General features: G+C 41.0%; 3 protein-coding genes across 3 annotated transcripts; 1 reads left to right on the forward strand and 2 right to left on the reverse strand.

The window, feature by feature from the left end:
* Nucleotides 1-644: 644 nt before the first annotated feature.
* On the forward strand, nt 645-1,979 carry N0V89_008911 (uncharacterized protein; the record flags this gene model as incomplete). The annotated part of the gene is made up of 1 exon (XM_056217664.1): nt 645-1,979. One exon carries the CDS (start codon nt 645-647, stop codon nt 1,977-1,979), a length of 1,335 nt encoding a protein of 444 aa, XP_056069220.1.
* A 1,135-nt stretch (nt 1,980-3,114) lies between these two features.
* On the reverse strand, nt 3,115-4,697 carry N0V89_008912 (uncharacterized protein; the record flags this gene model as incomplete). The annotated part of the gene is made up of 2 exons (XM_056217665.1): nt 3,115-3,539; nt 3,599-4,697. The coding sequence occupies 2 exons, from the start codon at nt 4,695-4,697 to the stop codon at nt 3,115-3,117; spliced, it is 1,524 nt and encodes a 507-aa protein (XP_056069221.1).
* Nucleotides 4,698-5,684: 987 nt separating this feature from the next.
* Nucleotides 5,685-6,557, reverse strand: N0V89_008913 (uncharacterized protein; the record flags this gene model as incomplete). Its single annotated transcript, XM_056217666.1, has 2 exons — nt 5,685-6,220; nt 6,269-6,557. The coding sequence occupies 2 exons, from the start codon at nt 6,555-6,557 to the stop codon at nt 5,685-5,687; spliced, it is 825 nt and encodes a 274-aa protein (XP_056069222.1).
* Nucleotides 6,558-16,293: the final 9,736 nt, after the last annotated feature.

Here is a 16,293-nt window from a genome sequence, read left to right on the forward strand (position 1 = left end):
GGTCGTAGGAAGGTGTAGCACTGGTTTGCTTTGCCACGTAAAGGGTCTTTCGTCCAGGATCTTCCTGCAAGATTAGTAGATGCTACCATTATGGAAGTTGCATGTGTCGTGGAAGTGGAGCTCTTTCTTGATGTACAAGCAGTTCGGATTAGGAAAATGCATGTACCGTTGTAGGAATGGTGCATCCTCACTAGGTAGACGAATCCTTACGCGAAGATGTCACCATGTTCGGTATAGCAACTGCTCCTGTCAGATTCGTGAAGAAAATGTGAATGGTCGGTCGTGTGGGGCAAGGGTGTCGCGTTGAGAAAGAGGGTGAAAGGCACAGCGGGTCGGTTCGACAAGTTTCGCAGCCCCGCAATCAGACTTTCAGCGTGAAACAATGAACACTGCTGCATATAAGAGCTGCCCCAATATCCTCCACGTCTCACTGTGCTACGCCCCCCTCCAGCGTAGGTTGAGGAAGTTGAGAACTGGATCGCAGGCCAACCCCTGCACTTGTGGCTTGACTGGTGTGGCGCGGACCCCCGAGAGGCTCAATTTGTTTACAGAGCGGGACATCATAGCAACCGCCGAGTGCACCTGAACACAAAGACCATTTGTCACGACCACCTATCGTCCACACAGCGCATCCAGCCTGCGAAATGCCTGGCTACCGTGACCGCGAGTCCATTGTGCCCATGGACTTTGAGTACGACAACCGCGTCGGTCCCGTTGATTCGCAGTCTCCCTTCATTTCGCATGCGGCCAAGAAGCGTAAGATCGATTCCTTTGCGTCGTCCCATCCCCAATCCGAGGAGCAAGTACAGAAGCTGAACGATGGGCCGCCTTTTGGCCATCCTGATGCAGGCACACATTCCGTCTTCGATTCACCGTCCAAGAGCACGTTTGCGACGCCGAACCACCCCAAGCTGAGCGACCCGAACGGCCAGCGCTTCCTGTTTTCGCAGACGACCCAGAAGGCGCTACCGCAGACGCCACAGAATAAGAACGTGTGGGACCTGCGAACGCCGCAGAGCATCGTCGATAGCAGCGGCGGGGAGACCCCCAACTACGATACACCGGCGCAGGATAGCGACGCTGCTACACCAGAGACGCAGCAGCTAGCCCTCACTATGGGTGGCTTGACGCATGGCGAGCGCGAGCGCAAGAGTCCCTCGAAGCGGTCCAGCTTCTTCAAGAGCTTGCCGTGGAACAAGAGCCCCTCCAAAGAGAAGAGCTCCCGGGAGAAGCCGTATTCCAAGAAGGCGGAAAACCGCGTGCTGAAGCGACGGGCGCACAAGTCGCGGACGCGGCACAGCGAGTATGATTCAGATGCTGAATCGCCCACCAAAGACCAGAACATCCAGCAGGCAGCGCCGGCAATCGGTTTCGCGGCCAAGATTCCAGGCGTCCTTGCATGGGTCGAAGCACACCCGAACCTGCCCAATGTGCTCTCTTACTATATGCAGTTCATCGTAAATGCAGTCCTCGGCCTCTTCTTTCTGTGGATCGTATATGTTGTCTACTCAGCCGTCATGGCCGACATTGACAACGAGGCAAGCAACAAAGTGCGCGACATCATGCACGAGATCGCCGTCTGCGCCTCGGAGTACGAGCGCAATGGCTGCGAGCCGAAGCCAGTGCCCGCCGTCGAATCATTGTGCCAGAACTGGAAGCGGTGCAAAGAGCGCGATGCATACAAGGTCGCGCGCGCCAGCGTCGGGGCGCGGACGTTCGCTATGATCTTCAATAGCTTCGTCGAGGAGTTCAGCTACAAGTCTATGGTATTTACCCTCCTTCTCCTTTCCCTGTACTGGAAGCGCGACAAGATTGGTGCAGCTGTAGCAGATCAAGCGGACCAGCTGCAGCATGTTGCCACCATGAGCGCGCAGGGCCAATATCAAGTGCCTGAACCCGTCCATCAACCCGTCCCTTACCCCCTCCATGGGTCTATCCTCCCTGATGAGGACTTCGCTGACGATTCTTTCCCCCAATAGCTTTTCACAGCCATCATCCTCTTCGGTTCCTTCAACCTCTCCAACTGGGCCTTCGGCTTCTGGCGCGAAAAAGCCCAACCACACCCCCAACACCACGAGTACCCGCCCGTTCCGCAGACGCCTCAGCGATACCCCAGCGGTGGATACATGGTCGATAACAACGGCTGGCCTACCCCTGGTCCTTACATGACGCCATACGGAAACATGGACCAGCGGCCCATGTTGCAACACGCACACACTATGCCTGCGCTGCCAAGCACAGAGGAGGAAAGCCTACGAAGCCCGAGCAAAAGGAGTGTCAGGCGGTGAGACCAGTCCTTTACTTTCTATTGTTTTGTTGTTTCATATTCCAAGGGTTGGGAGGCATTCTGGCGCTTTCTCGTTTTGGGTACATAGCATACGAGGGATGATTGGGTTGGTAGAGCGTCCGGCGCAAGCGTGCGTTACACATACATCTGTCGGTTTTGGAACGGCGGGTATTGATGAGACCACACTACGAAATTCACTTTGTTCATGGATGTGCTGATCGCTCGTATGCTGTGAGGACAGATTATAGCACGCGACGTTTGTCTCTTTGGCTACACTGTGTGGCGGTCTGAGGAGCCGGTTACTGCTCGTGCATCTACTTATACTGTTTGCTTCTGCGTCCATTCGAGGTGGTCCGGAAATGCAAGACGTGATAAGTGAAGAAGTAAAATAACATGGGAGACGAGGTATACGAAAACTGTTATCGATCCAAAGTGGTCGCGCTGTGTTGCTTGTCTGACCACTCCTATTGTTTTTTTGTATGCTGAGATGGAAGCATTCGCTCACTTGAACATTCACTATGATCACGTTGCCTTTCAGCAGATAGCGAAGGGCGACTGGCAGCTGCGTATCGTTCCATCGCTAATTACGTCATTTTCTTTGCCGCTGTCACTTCGCAGTATGTATTCGGCCAAAATGGGAATCATGAGGAATTTATTCCGGAAGAAGATCGCTACCAACGCCTACAGCCTCAGTCTCGAGTACCGTTTGCACACCATCATAGCCATGACGGTTGCTCAATTTGTCCCTAAGCCAATACTTATCGCTAAGATCGATCCAGACCATGAAAAATACCATCGCAAAACCATCGCCGCGAGAATCGCATCGCTCACGCAGGCGTCAATCCGACCTGCACACCGTTTCCAGAACATACCGTCAGCGTCAGACCTTCCTCCCAAAGACCGCCATTCGGATCCCTGCTCTCGATCTTGCTGAACTCCTGTAGCAGCCTGACTGTGACAAAGCTCGCCTCAGTGAGCGCATATTGCTGGCCAAGGCAGATCCGTGGGCCGCCATTGAAGGGCAAGTATTCCCAGCCAGGGCGCAGGGACTCCCAGCGCTCAGGCTTGTACTCCTCTGCGTCGGGACCGTAGAAATCGGTACGACGGTGCATGGCGTATGGAGAGTACGCGACGATGGTGCCTTTGTTGACGAAGAGAGGTGCTTTGCCGTCGGCGCCGCCACCAAGAGGAAGAACGGTATCTTTGATAGCAAAGCGGGAGTTACCAGGGACGACGGGGTGGGTACGGAGTGCTAAATGACCGTTAGCATCTGCATGCCCGCACGGCAGTGGAGGGTTTCATTGTACTTACATTCGTTCAAACACCATTTGAGGTACTTCAAGTTCCTCAACTCCTCGTAGGTAGGGAGCCTGCCTTCCAAAGATGCTACCTCTTCCCTCAACTTCGCCCAGATGTCAGGACGCAGAGCGATCTGGAAGAACATGTTGCTGAGCAGACTGGCAGTTGTGTCGCGGCCTGCAAGAAGGATGTTCATCAACTCGTTGCGAATGCGCTCCTTGTCATTTGTTTGCTTGACCAGCTCCTTGATGAAGACATATCGGTCGTCGTCAGGTTTGCCGGCAAGTTTCTCGGCTTGGTGTTCCCGTATGGCCTGTTCAACAAACTTGTCTACATAAGCGTGGCAGATCTTGAGCGCATCTTCGCCCTCCTTGTTTTTGCGAAGGAAGTTGAAGACATTCCATCGAAGGCGAGTGATGATGTCATCCTGAGCGAATTGGAAGGCGCGGGCAAAGATGGCGTCCTCATTGTTGGTGTCGTCCTCGCTCATGCGCAGCGAGTTAGTGGAGTGGTTGAAGAGGAATTCGGTTGCCGAGTCGATGGTCAACTTGAAAAACAGATTCTGCAAATCGACAGTGGAACCGTCCCTGGGAATGTGCTTGAGCATGAGCTTGAAGTGGCGGTCGAAGGCTTCCAAATCTGCAATCTGGTCGCGCGCAAAGTTGGGCCTGAGGAGATGCCTGCTGTTGTGCCACTTCTCACCATCGCTGTTGAATATGCCGTCGCCGAGTAGCGGCCCAAAGGCATGCTTGCGGTTACCGAAGCTGTAGTCCTTGAACTTGAGACTTAGGATAGTCTTGATGTTTTCAGGTTCGCAGGTGATGATCATAGGCATGTATAGCATCTTGTTCAGGAACGTGTTGACGCCCATGTCATGAAAGCGTTTCTGGTTGCGCTCGAGCATCTTGCGCTCATTCTTGTTGGCGATATTCTCCTTGACGACATCCCAGCCTAGAAGGGGTTCTTTGTTGTAGCGTTTCGGGCACGGTTCGCAGCCATTTTGCCTGATGAAGCTTCGACGTGCGAGGTATAGCTGGAGGCGGGTGAAGAGAATGTAGGAGAGTAGGGCGCCTGCAACGACGAAGGTGATGGGTGAGGAGCCGAGACCCATGGTGGGAGACGTGGGCAAGTAAAGCGCTTAGAGCTGGTGGTATATAGGCGCGCCTTGTGCGCTGCTTTAGTGAGGCGTGGACAAAGCAGCCAACTCGCTTGATGTCCTTAGTTGAGAGGAGGTTCCAGGGTCCCACTCTTCAAATACGGGAGCTACGATGCTGTGATGGTGCACTGTGATGTAGCTCGCTTCCTTGGCAACACAAACAGTCGCCTTGAGTGAAGAAAAAAAGGCGAATGGGTTTTCGAAAGACGGTATGCTATCTTGAGTAAAGTTGAAGGGCGTGAGATAACGCTAGCCAACAGTCCAGGGCTTCCACTCCTTTATGTCGCTGGTGGGAGTTGGAGCACGCACCTCGCAAGAAGGCCTGAAACGGGAGGTTGACCCTTGCAAGATAGTCCTGGGCTTGGTATACAAGAGAAGCTCGGCCGACCGACCTGGCTGCAGCTTGAGCACCGAGGCAGCAACGGAAAGTAAAGTAAACAGTGTCCCCGGAGAGCGCGAGCGGAGGAATTCAAAGTGCCGCCGCCGTTTCGCTCACACCGCTAATGCACTGTTCTGGAGATGTGTGGAGACGCTGGAGGACGGCAACCCAGGGACCGATGTTGGTCGTTCGTCGAGGGATGCGGCGGCCATTTGAGCAGCTGTCCAGCGCATTTAGCACCCGTGCCGTGGTGGCTTCAGCCGTTTTGATGGTCGTAGCGCCACGCTCGCTGACTCCGCTCGTAGCGATGCTGATGGACCAGGATGCGCACAGAAGCGGAACAGCCGAGGCACAGCCTTCACCCACAGCACGAATCGGAGCAAAGCGAATTCCGTCTCATCGCTGGTACCGGAGAGGCCCAGCTCAGCTGCGGGTTCCACACGCCCACGCGGCCGTCAGCGGACCAGAGGGCCGTCTCCGGTTGGAAGGTGGGCACACGTTGTGTCAAAATCAAGGTCGCCTATGAGCTTGCTACTTTCCGCTTTCACATGCAGGCCACCTAATTATTCCTCCGATTTGATCCACTTCACGTGATTGATCGTCCGCTTTTCCAGATATTCGTACACTTGACTGTAGTCCTTGCACACATGCTTTGCATCCCATCCATCACTCCCACCAAGGTCCTCGCCAGTAATTGGGTCGCCAGGGAACGTCGTCGCAGCCCCTTCCAGCGCCACATCTCCCGCACACATGATCGCCTGTCTGATGTAGTCGAAGCAGTGGTCGATGTGCCATGGCATCTTCACTTCGTTCTGGAAACCCAGAGCTGCAGAGACTCGAACCGTGTTGTAGGCATCTAAGATCGTGTACAAGCAGTGTAGCTGGTGTGTCATCGACGTCGTGAAGACGGCTTGGCTGGTGTAGTCGTGGATCGGCTTCGGTAGGTTGGAGTACTGGGAAGGCTCTTTGACTTCAACGTAACCGAGACCTTCCGGGACGATGTCAAGCCATGCTTTCTGGGTCTCTCTACTCCAGAAGTCTGATGCGTTTTCCGGGGCGAAAATGGGGTCCGGCTTGAAGCTGACGATCTGTTGAGAAACTGCGGGGACTTAGTATTGCTGTGCAAACAAAAGGTGCCTGTCCGTACAGGTAGGCGAAAACCCCGTCATATCTCCTGCCAGCTCGTAGAGGTGGCCCTTCCTCGGTTTCCATCTCCTCTCCACCAGGAACCCTACGATGACAAGCAGCAGCGCTGTGTCGAGCATCCACCGATATAGCTTAATCTTCCGCCAAAAATTCCTCCTCTTGCTCCGCCTTGGTCGTGTATCTGCTCCGTCCTCCCAGTCCTCAACATCTGTGTCCGAGTCTGAATGACTTTCAAGATTGCGAAGCGCTTTGTACCGACCATCAGTTTCGGTCTCGCTTGCGACACCCATCTTTGGAATGTCGAGCGTCGATTGGTACGATCTGAACCGGGGCTTTACTACGATGTATCGTGAAAAAATGGGTTGTGCGTGCCTGTTCTACACGGTGTGAAGAAGGAGGACCTGGCAACCGCGTTATGTTTTTTGCATGTCAAACCCGGGCTGTAACGCCAAGTGTTAGATGAGGCTCCAGCTACCTCGCAGCGCTGAGGTGGCGGGAAAACAAGAACATCATGCTGTCCTGGAAAGATAAAAGAGCCAAGGGAGAAGCTAGGGTTGCTCTCATTATCCTAATACACAATATCAGGCTACAAGGCTCCAGGCATGACATGCGCGCCGAACATAGTAATGGTCGTTGTCTCTGTTGGCGGAAGGCGTTCCGTACCAGCTGGCAGGTGCCGCCCTAGGCACTAGCCCTATATAGAGGCTCCGCCGAGCCTAACCAATTTATCACTCTTACACTCAACTTTATGTTTTCCTGTATGTTTTTGGCCTACTACTTTAATAGGTTATAAGCCCGGCGCTCTACTACCTATATTAAGCATTACTTTACGCTCTACTTAGCTACACGTCTATGCGTCCGTAGGCATCGCTACGCTTACCGCCACTAGTAATTCTACTGCATTGCGTTGCTGCACTCAGCTACCTAATTAATACCTACAGCATACCCTAGCTGCAGATTAATTACTATATAATACACCCACTATAATAGTGGCTAGAATATATAGTTTAAGGCTTACGCTCTAAAAGAGCTTTTTAATAATATCTATTACCACTACTATTATTAAGGACCTTATTAACGCCTACCTAATTAATTTAAGTTATACGCTAACCCTAACGTATACTTATAATATTAATATTCTTATTTAAGCTTAATCCTATATTACTACCAAAGCTTTCTACCTATAGTAATAACTTTATAGAATACTATTTAGTATAGATAATTACTTTCTAATACACTAGCCTATAGCTAGTTATCTTAAAGAAGAAGCTACGGCCTATATTAGCTATAAATATAGATATAGTAATACTAACTACTTATACTAAGGTAATTAATATATAGGACACTAATAACACTAAAACTCTTATTATAATACTCTTATTAGTTTATAACGACTTAACGTAATAAGTTGCTAACTATAAGATATTACTAGCGGTATAGGATTACCTAACTAGTTACTTTAACTATAATACTAGTTAATTATTAATCCTACTATTTTATAGCCTTATAAACCTATAATATTATAATAGTAATAACCTTTACCTCTACCTTAATAAATTTTACTAGCGCTAGACCTATATATCTAAGTGCTCTACGTTATTAACCTAGCCTATAGCTATTACTATAAGAGCCATATTTAATAATAATAATATTAAGGGTTTATTCTTCTTAGTAATATTACCTAATATAATAGATAATATTATTAATAACCTAGCTACCTACTAGCTTACTACTTTTTAAGATATTAAGCCTAAGATACTTAATATTAGTAAAAAGTATTTATTAGATACTACTAACTCCTTAACTATGTATATAGTGCACTAAACTATAGCGTAATTATACTAGACTATATAGTCTAGTAAAAAATTCTTTTTACCTACTACTACTAACGTAAATAAGTGTACCTAGTATTAAAAATATAACTTAATATTTATTAGCTACGTCTATAGTAACTATAATAAGCTTTACTAATATAAGGAGTAATAGAAGAAAGTTCTACTAAAGGATAAGAAAGTTACTAGTAGGTAGTATAGTAAGTAATAGAAGGGTAACTCTACTAAAGTTATTAATAGTAAGTTAGATAATAATAATAATAACTTAATTACTAAGGTAAACGGGTTTATTACTAGTATTATTAATTTAGGTATACTACTATTAACGCCCTTACTAGGAATTAATACTAATAGGAAATACGCCTATAAATATATAAGTGCCTACGCTATCTCTCTTTATTAACTAAATATAGTAGCTACTTCTAACCTAACTACTTTATAGCTATTTAATACTAGCGCTTTACTATTATAAGGGGTTTCCACGTACCTAACCTAGGCCGGACCTTATGGGTATTTAGTGGATAAGAGTAGATAAATAATAATAGGGTATAAGAATATTCTAGCCTTACTATAAAAGGTAAGGTAATAATTATATAAGAAGACTAATAGATCTTAGTATAGAAGATATACTCTAATTTTAACTATAGAATTTTAACTATAAAGAATAGGAAAGATTCTAAAGTTCCTTTAGACTATATACTATTTTTTATTATCTAGAAGATCCTATCTAGACTCTAAGGTCCTAGAACCTCCTAAGGTCCCTAGGGTCTTTAAGGTCCCTAGGGTCTCCTACTTATACTAGACCTTATTATATAATAGATAATATAAGCTACCTATCTAGCTAGCCTATAGGGCTTTAATCTAGCTTACCTCTATTACTAATATTCTAAGTATAATCCTCCCTACTTACCTTACTTAGTCCTACTATAATTATAATATTATCCCCCTCCTTAGGAGTATTATTCTAATACCCTAGTCTAGCTTCCTATAGCGTGGCTAGCCTATTAGCGCCTATTAGATATATAAAGGTACGCTAGCCCTCTTACCTACTTAGGTTATACCCTAACCTAGATTTTCCTTTCTATTCTAAATATGCCTAAAGCCCCTTACTTATTAGTTTAGAAACGTCGTGCTTATATACTAAAAGTTAAATCCTAAAGCCTTAAGATATCGCTTAGTTATAAGTATTATTAGAAGTTAAAACTCTACTATTTTATAGACGCGACCTTAGGTTAATATACTAGTTATATCTTAGCTTATACTAATTATAGCTTATAGGTCCCTAAGGATAATTAGACCTTAGTTTATAAAGAGAAGAAGTAAAAGTAGTTAACTCTTCTTTAGGCGTATACTAAAACTACCTACCTTAAACTAGAGTTAGCTAAGGTTAAGGTAAAGAAATATTCCTTTACTTATTATAATCTCTAGGTTACTAACGCGATAGATTAGTTATAAGAGAAGGGCTTAGTAGAGGGTAGGGCTTCTAGTAGTACCTATATACTATTACTATTTTTACCTTTATTTACTAATTCTATCTAGCTATAGGCTAATCCTTCTTTTAATCTTTTAGCTTTTACTACTACTTTTTCTAACCTAGTTCCTACTATACTAGCGTATAATCTTTCTAAGGGTGTCCCCTTTTTTAGTAGAAGTCCTCTAGTAATTTCTTATAGTTTATAAGGTTTCTTATTAGCTCCTATATATTATACTATTCTAGCTATCCTTTCTATTTAACTAGGTATCTCTACTAACCTTTAACTATTTTTAGGTTCTTAATATCCTTAACTTTATACTTATTATCTTCTAGTTCTAGCTAGGTCTTAACTAGAGCGTCTAGTAGTGCTAGTTCTAGAAGGTTTTTATAGAAGGTATTATATACTTTAGTGCCTATAGGTAGAAGTAATTTATTTATAACTAGTTCTCTAACTTCTTATATTTTAAAGGGGCCTACCTATAGGTAATCTAGTTTTTTACTTTACCTTTTAGTTTTTAGATTTTTTTATAATAGGAAAACTTTATCCCCCTTCTTAAAGGTTAGTCCCTTAATCCTTTATTTATTTACGTTTTTAGATACTAAGAGGGATTTTCGTGTAATTCTTTTATATAGGATTTTGTAAAGTTCCTTTATTTTCTAAGCTTTATTATAAGCTCCTATAGAAAGATGTTACAAGGGGTTTCTATATACCTAACCTAGGTTGGACCTTGCAGGTATTTAGTAGATAAGAGTGGATAAATAATAATAAGGGAGTAAAAGAATATCCTAACCTTACTATAGAAGGTAAGGTAATAATTATATAAGAAGACTAATAGATTTTAGTGTAGAAGATGTGCTCTAATTTTAACTATAGAATTTTAACTATAAAGAATAGGAAAGATTCTAAAGTCCCTTTAGACTATATACTATTTTTTATTATCTAGGAGATCCCGCCTAGACTCTAAGATCCTAGGACCTCCTAAGGTCCCTAGGGTCTTTAAGGTCCCTAGGGTCTCCTACTTATACTAGACCTTATTACGTAATAGATAATATAAGCTACCTATCTAGCTAGCCTATAGGGCTTAATCTAGCTTACCTCTATTACTAATATTCTAAGTATAATCCTCCCCACTTGCCTTACTTAGTCCTACTATAATTATAATATTATCCCCCTCCTTAGGAGTATTATCCTAATACCCTAGTCTAGCTTCCTATAGCGTAGCTAGCCCGTTAGTGCCTATTAGACGTATAAAGGTACACTAGCCCTCTTACCTACTTAGGTTATACCCTAACCTAGATTTTCCTTTCCATCCTAAACATGCCTAAAGCCCCTTACTTATTAGTTTAGAAACGTCGTGCTCGTGTACTAAAAGTTAAATCCTAAAGCCTTAAGATATTACTTAGTTATAAGTATTATTAGAAGTTAAAACTCCACTGTTTTGTAAATGCGACCTTAGGTTAATATACTAGTTATATCTTAGCTTACGCTAATTATAGCTTATAGGTCCCTAAGGACGATTAGACCTTAGTTTATAAAGAGAAGAAGTAGAAGTAGTTAGCTCTTCTTTAGGTATATACTAAAACCGCCTACCTTAAACTAGAGTTAGCTAAGATTAAGGTAAAGGAATATTCCTTTACTTATTATAATCTCTAGATTACTAACGCGATAGATTAGTTGCAAGAGAAGGGCTTAGTAGAGAGTAGGGCTTCTAGTGGCACTTATATACTATTACTATTTTTACCTTTATTTACTAATTCTACCTAGCCGTAGGCTAACCCTTCTTTTAATCTTTTAGCTTTTACCGCCACTTTTCCTAACCTAGTTCCTACTATACTAGCATATAATCTTTCTAAGGGTGTCCCCTTTCTTAGTAAAAGTTCTCTAGTAATTCCTTATAGTTTATAAGGTTTCTTATTAGCTCCTATATATTATACTATTCTAGCCATCCTTTCTATTTAACTAGGTATCTCTACTAACCTTTAACTATTTTTAGGTTCTTAATATCCTTAACTTTATACTTATTGTCTTCTAGTTCTAGCTAGGTCTTAATTAGAGCGTCTAGCGGTGCTGGTTCTAGGAGGTTTTTATAGAAGGTGTTATATACTTTAGTGCCTATAGGTAGAAGTAATTTGTTTATAACTAGTCCTCTAACTTCTTATATTTTAAAGGGGCCTACCCATAGGTAATCTAGTTTTTTACTTTACCTTTTAGTTTTTAGATTTTTTTATAATAGGAAAACTTTATCCCCCTTCTTAAAGGTTAGTCCCTTAATCCTTTATTTATTTGCGTTTTTAGATGCCGAAAGGGATTTTCGCGTAATTCTTTTACGTAGGATTTTATAAAGTTCCTTTATTTTCTAAGCTTTATTATAAGCTCCTATAGAAAGACTTTCCATATCTCTAGGATTCTAATAAACGATTAGTTTATATCTATAGTTAGTATAGTGTGGAGAGTACCCTATTAAGCCTAACTTAGAGCTATTATACGCTAATTACGCTATAGGCAAGAGTTCTACCTAATTATCTTACTATTTATTTACGTAGAACTAAAGGTACTATTTTAGTATCTAGTTTATTTATTCTATTTGTCTATCTATTTAAGGGTGGAAACTTATTAAGAGTTTTCTATATATTCCTAACGTTGCGGTAAACGTATTCTAGTATTTAGATATAAAGAGTTTATTATAGTCCGTAATAAATTCTTTAGATAGGCTATATTCCGTAAATAGCGCGTTATCTACCTTATATACTAGTTCTTCTACTAACATAGACTTTTCTATAGGTCTAAACTTAGCAGCTTTTATAAGTTAATCTACTATAACCATAATAGTATCGCATATACATTTTATTCCTAGTTATAGTAATTTTAGGAGCTTCACTATAAAGTCTATTATTACGCTTTACCATGGCCTCTCTATAGATGGCAGTAGTTATAGGAGTCCATAAGGCTTATGTCTTTTAGGCTTATTTTTATAATATACTAAATAGTTACTTATTTCCTTTATAACTTTTTGCTTAAGTTTTGGGATAGCATATTTATTTGCAATACAACGCGTTGTTTCTTTAATGCCTAGGTACCCCTATTCCCTAGATTTATATAGCTTCCTAATTAAGATAGGTGCGTATTAGTCTTTAATAATTACCCTTTATTAGTAGTCCCTCTAGGTTTTATTAAAACTATTTTAGAATAGATCGTACTCTTCTCTTTATTCCTTAGAGAGTTGGGAGTAGTCTTATAAGTTATATACCTCTAGTCCTATATACTAGAAAGAGGCTGCTCAAGCTTTAATTTTTAGTTGGTTATATTCTAATGTTTCGTCCTTACGCGCTTATAATACAGTATTATAGAGGTTAGCCTTATCCTCTATTAGGTCTAATCTTTAGCTTAAGGCGTCTATAGCGCCGTTAAGCGTTCCTAGTTAATAGTAAATAGTAAAATTAAAGTTTACTAAGAACTCTACCTATTATACTTATTATCTGTTAAGCTTCTTAGTTAACATAAAGCTAGTAAGGTTTTAGTAGTCTATCTATACCTTAGTTTTAAAGCGCACTCCTATAAGTTAAGCTTCCTATTATTTAAAGGCGTCTACTACCCCTAGTAGTTCCTTATTATAAACGTTGTAATTAAGTTCTACTCCTAAGAACTTTTATAAATAATAGAACACTAGTCTCTACTTCTTATCTCTATCTGGCTATAAAAGAATTACTTCTATTATATAGTTAGATGCGTCTGTTTCTACCCTTATAGGTTTTCTTAGGTTAAACATCTAGAGTAAGGATACTATAAGGAATATTTCTTTTAGCCTCTTAAACACCTCTAGAGGCCTTCTAGTAATTAGCTAGATAGCCTTATTATTCTTTTTCTTAGTAAGGTCTGTTAACGGTACCATTATTTTAGAATAATCCTTAATAAACTTCTAGTAGAAGTTAGTAAACCCTAGGAAGGACTAGATGTTCTTTACTAACTTAGGAACTAGCCATTCTTATATAGTAGCTATCTTCTTAGGGTCTATAGACACTCCTTCCCTTAAGATAATAAATCCTAGATACTCTATTTTTATAACGTAAAACTCGCATTTATCTAGGTGTAGGAGTAACTTATACTCCTTTATTTTCTTAAGTACCTTCTTTACGTATTCTATGTGTTCTTTTAGCGTCCTACTAGAATAGATAAGTACATTATTAAGGTAGGCTATATAGAATACATCTAAGTATTTATATAGCACCTTATTTACTATGGCCTAAAATATTATAGGCGCGTTTATTAGTCTAAAAGGCATAACCATGTATTTATAGAGACTAAACTAGGTCCTAAATATAGTCTTCTACTTATGGCCTTTAGCTATCTATATATAATAATAACCGTTGTATACGTTAAATTTAGTAAACCATTTAGTCCTATAGAGCCTATCTATTAGCTCTATTATTAGTAGTAGAGGGTACTAGTTTTTAATAGTAATATTATTTAGCTACCTATAGTCTATATAGAGTTGTAGCTTACCATTCTTCTTAGGTACCTATAGGATAGGGAACGCTATAGGGCTCTAACTATCTTAGATATAACCTCTTACTAGGTTTTTCCTTAAGTATTCCCTTAGTTCCTATTCCTAATCTATAGATATTAGCCTTAGCTATTCTAGTTATAGTTTTGTGCCTTCTTCTAGTAGTATCTTATAATTCTACTTCTAGTAGTTAGGGAGTTCTTCTCCCTTAATTTCTTTAAAGAGTTCTACATACTCTTTATATTCTAGTAGAATAGTTATTTCTCTTATTCTTTCTTAGAGATCTAAGCGTTATATCTAGATAATTCTTACTTATTCTAGGTTTTCTCTTAGGATCTTAGCTATCTAGATAGCTAAAATCCCCCTAGTCTGTCTTTTAACCTACTTATTTAGGGTTTCTAGGGTCGCAGGTCGTACCTACTTAGTGTGTTAGGCGCTAGTAACCCTTAAGATTACTCCTTAACTCCTTATAGTCTATTTTACCTAATCTATATTAGGGTTATGTATAACTAGCTAGTTATATTCTATAATGGCTTCTAGGCTTCCTAAGTCTATTATTATAAAGCTGTGTTAGCTTTTAAATCCCTTAATTCTAATAGGTAGCGGCGTTATTTCTAGGCGTAGCTAGCCTCTACTATAGTCTTAGGAGAGCGTACTATCTACCATTTCTAACTAGGCTAGTACCTCTTTATTTCTATATAGTAGATTATGTTTTTCTACTATTCCTAGTAATATTAGATATCCTATTATACTAGGGTCTATTAAAGCTTTTACTTAGAATCCTCTAATTATAATCTACTTTATTATTTATAGTTTTATAGTACTTTTAGCTTCTGCCCTATAAGCCTTTAGAACGCCTACACCAGCTTAGCTCCCTACCTAGTGGCGTACTAGTTTTTTAATTACTCTTATTCTTAGTTATACGTACCTTTATAGTAGCATTATTTGTGTAGTGGATAATTAGTCCTTAGTTATTAGAGTACTATTCTAAAGGGGTTTAATACCTTTCCCCTTAGGTATTATACTTTAAACCTTACTTCTAAGGTGTCCCTTAGGCACTCTATTATTACTCTCCTCTATTATTAGTTTACTATAAGTATACGTAGGCGTTTAGATTCCTTACCCATTTCTTTATACTATTAACAGCCCGTTATTTTGCACTCCTAGTATAGTATAAACTTATAGTTTAGATCTAATAGATCTATTACTATAGATTCCTTTTTACTAAGGTGTCTAAGGTATTCTTACCTTCTATAGTCTATCTATTCTTAGGTTCCTACGTAGTCTATGTCTTTTTACTTTAGACACGTATCCGCGCATTTATATTATAGGGTTTTATTATATTAATTAGGGCCCTTAGGCTAATTGCCCGTTAAGTGTTTCTAGTTCTAATAGATAGGGTAGCTGTCTATATAGTATACCTCCTATACTAGGGGCCTATAGTCCCTTTTCTAGACATTAAATTAGTGTACATAATAGTTCCTATCTATGCACTTATTTTTTTCTAACCTATAGTGTTCCTTATCCCCTTAGTTTTCTCGTACCCAGCTCCTTCTATTCTAGTGGTAGGAATAGTCTATTATATAGTATTACTAGAACTCCTTCTATATGTGTATATTAATTATCTTAAGTTACTAGGTAGGGTTCTATAGTTTCCCCCTAATAGGTTACTGCCTATTTATATATTTAGTGTATATCTAGTCCTATAATCTTTATTTTTATATAGTATTGCCTAGCTTAGTGCCTAAGTTCCCTATAGACCTAGTATTACTACTTAGTTACCCTACACACTACTATACCTCCCTTAGTAACTTAGTAGCCGTCTTCGTCTAGATACCCTTTAGGATTAGTTAGTTGGGTTTCCTAAGATTCCTCCTTAGAATCTAGTATTATGGTATTATTAGGGATTTTGCCTAATTCTAGCGTCTTAGGTTGTAGCGTTACTATAGCTATCCTAATTATATTGGCTCTTTTACCTTACTCCTTATAGTTAGGGCAGTTAGCTTTAAAATGCCCTTACTTCCTACAACTTAGGTAAGCCTTATCCTTAAAGTATTATTAGTGGACCTTATCCTACTTCTTTTACTATAGGGTGCGTTCCCTCTTAGTTTATACTTTATCCCCTATAATTATATTACTATCCTTATCCTATTTATCCCTATAGTTACACCTCTTTTAAGTATTAGCTCTCTAGTAGTACGTAGGCTTAGTTACTTCC

Source organism: Didymosphaeria variabile, assembly GCF_027946475.1.
Source record: "Didymosphaeria variabile strain IMI 356815 chromosome Unknown scaffold_6, whole genome shotgun sequence".
NCBI lineage: Eukaryota > Fungi > Ascomycota > Dothideomycetes > Pleosporales > Didymosphaeriaceae > Didymosphaeria > Didymosphaeria variabile.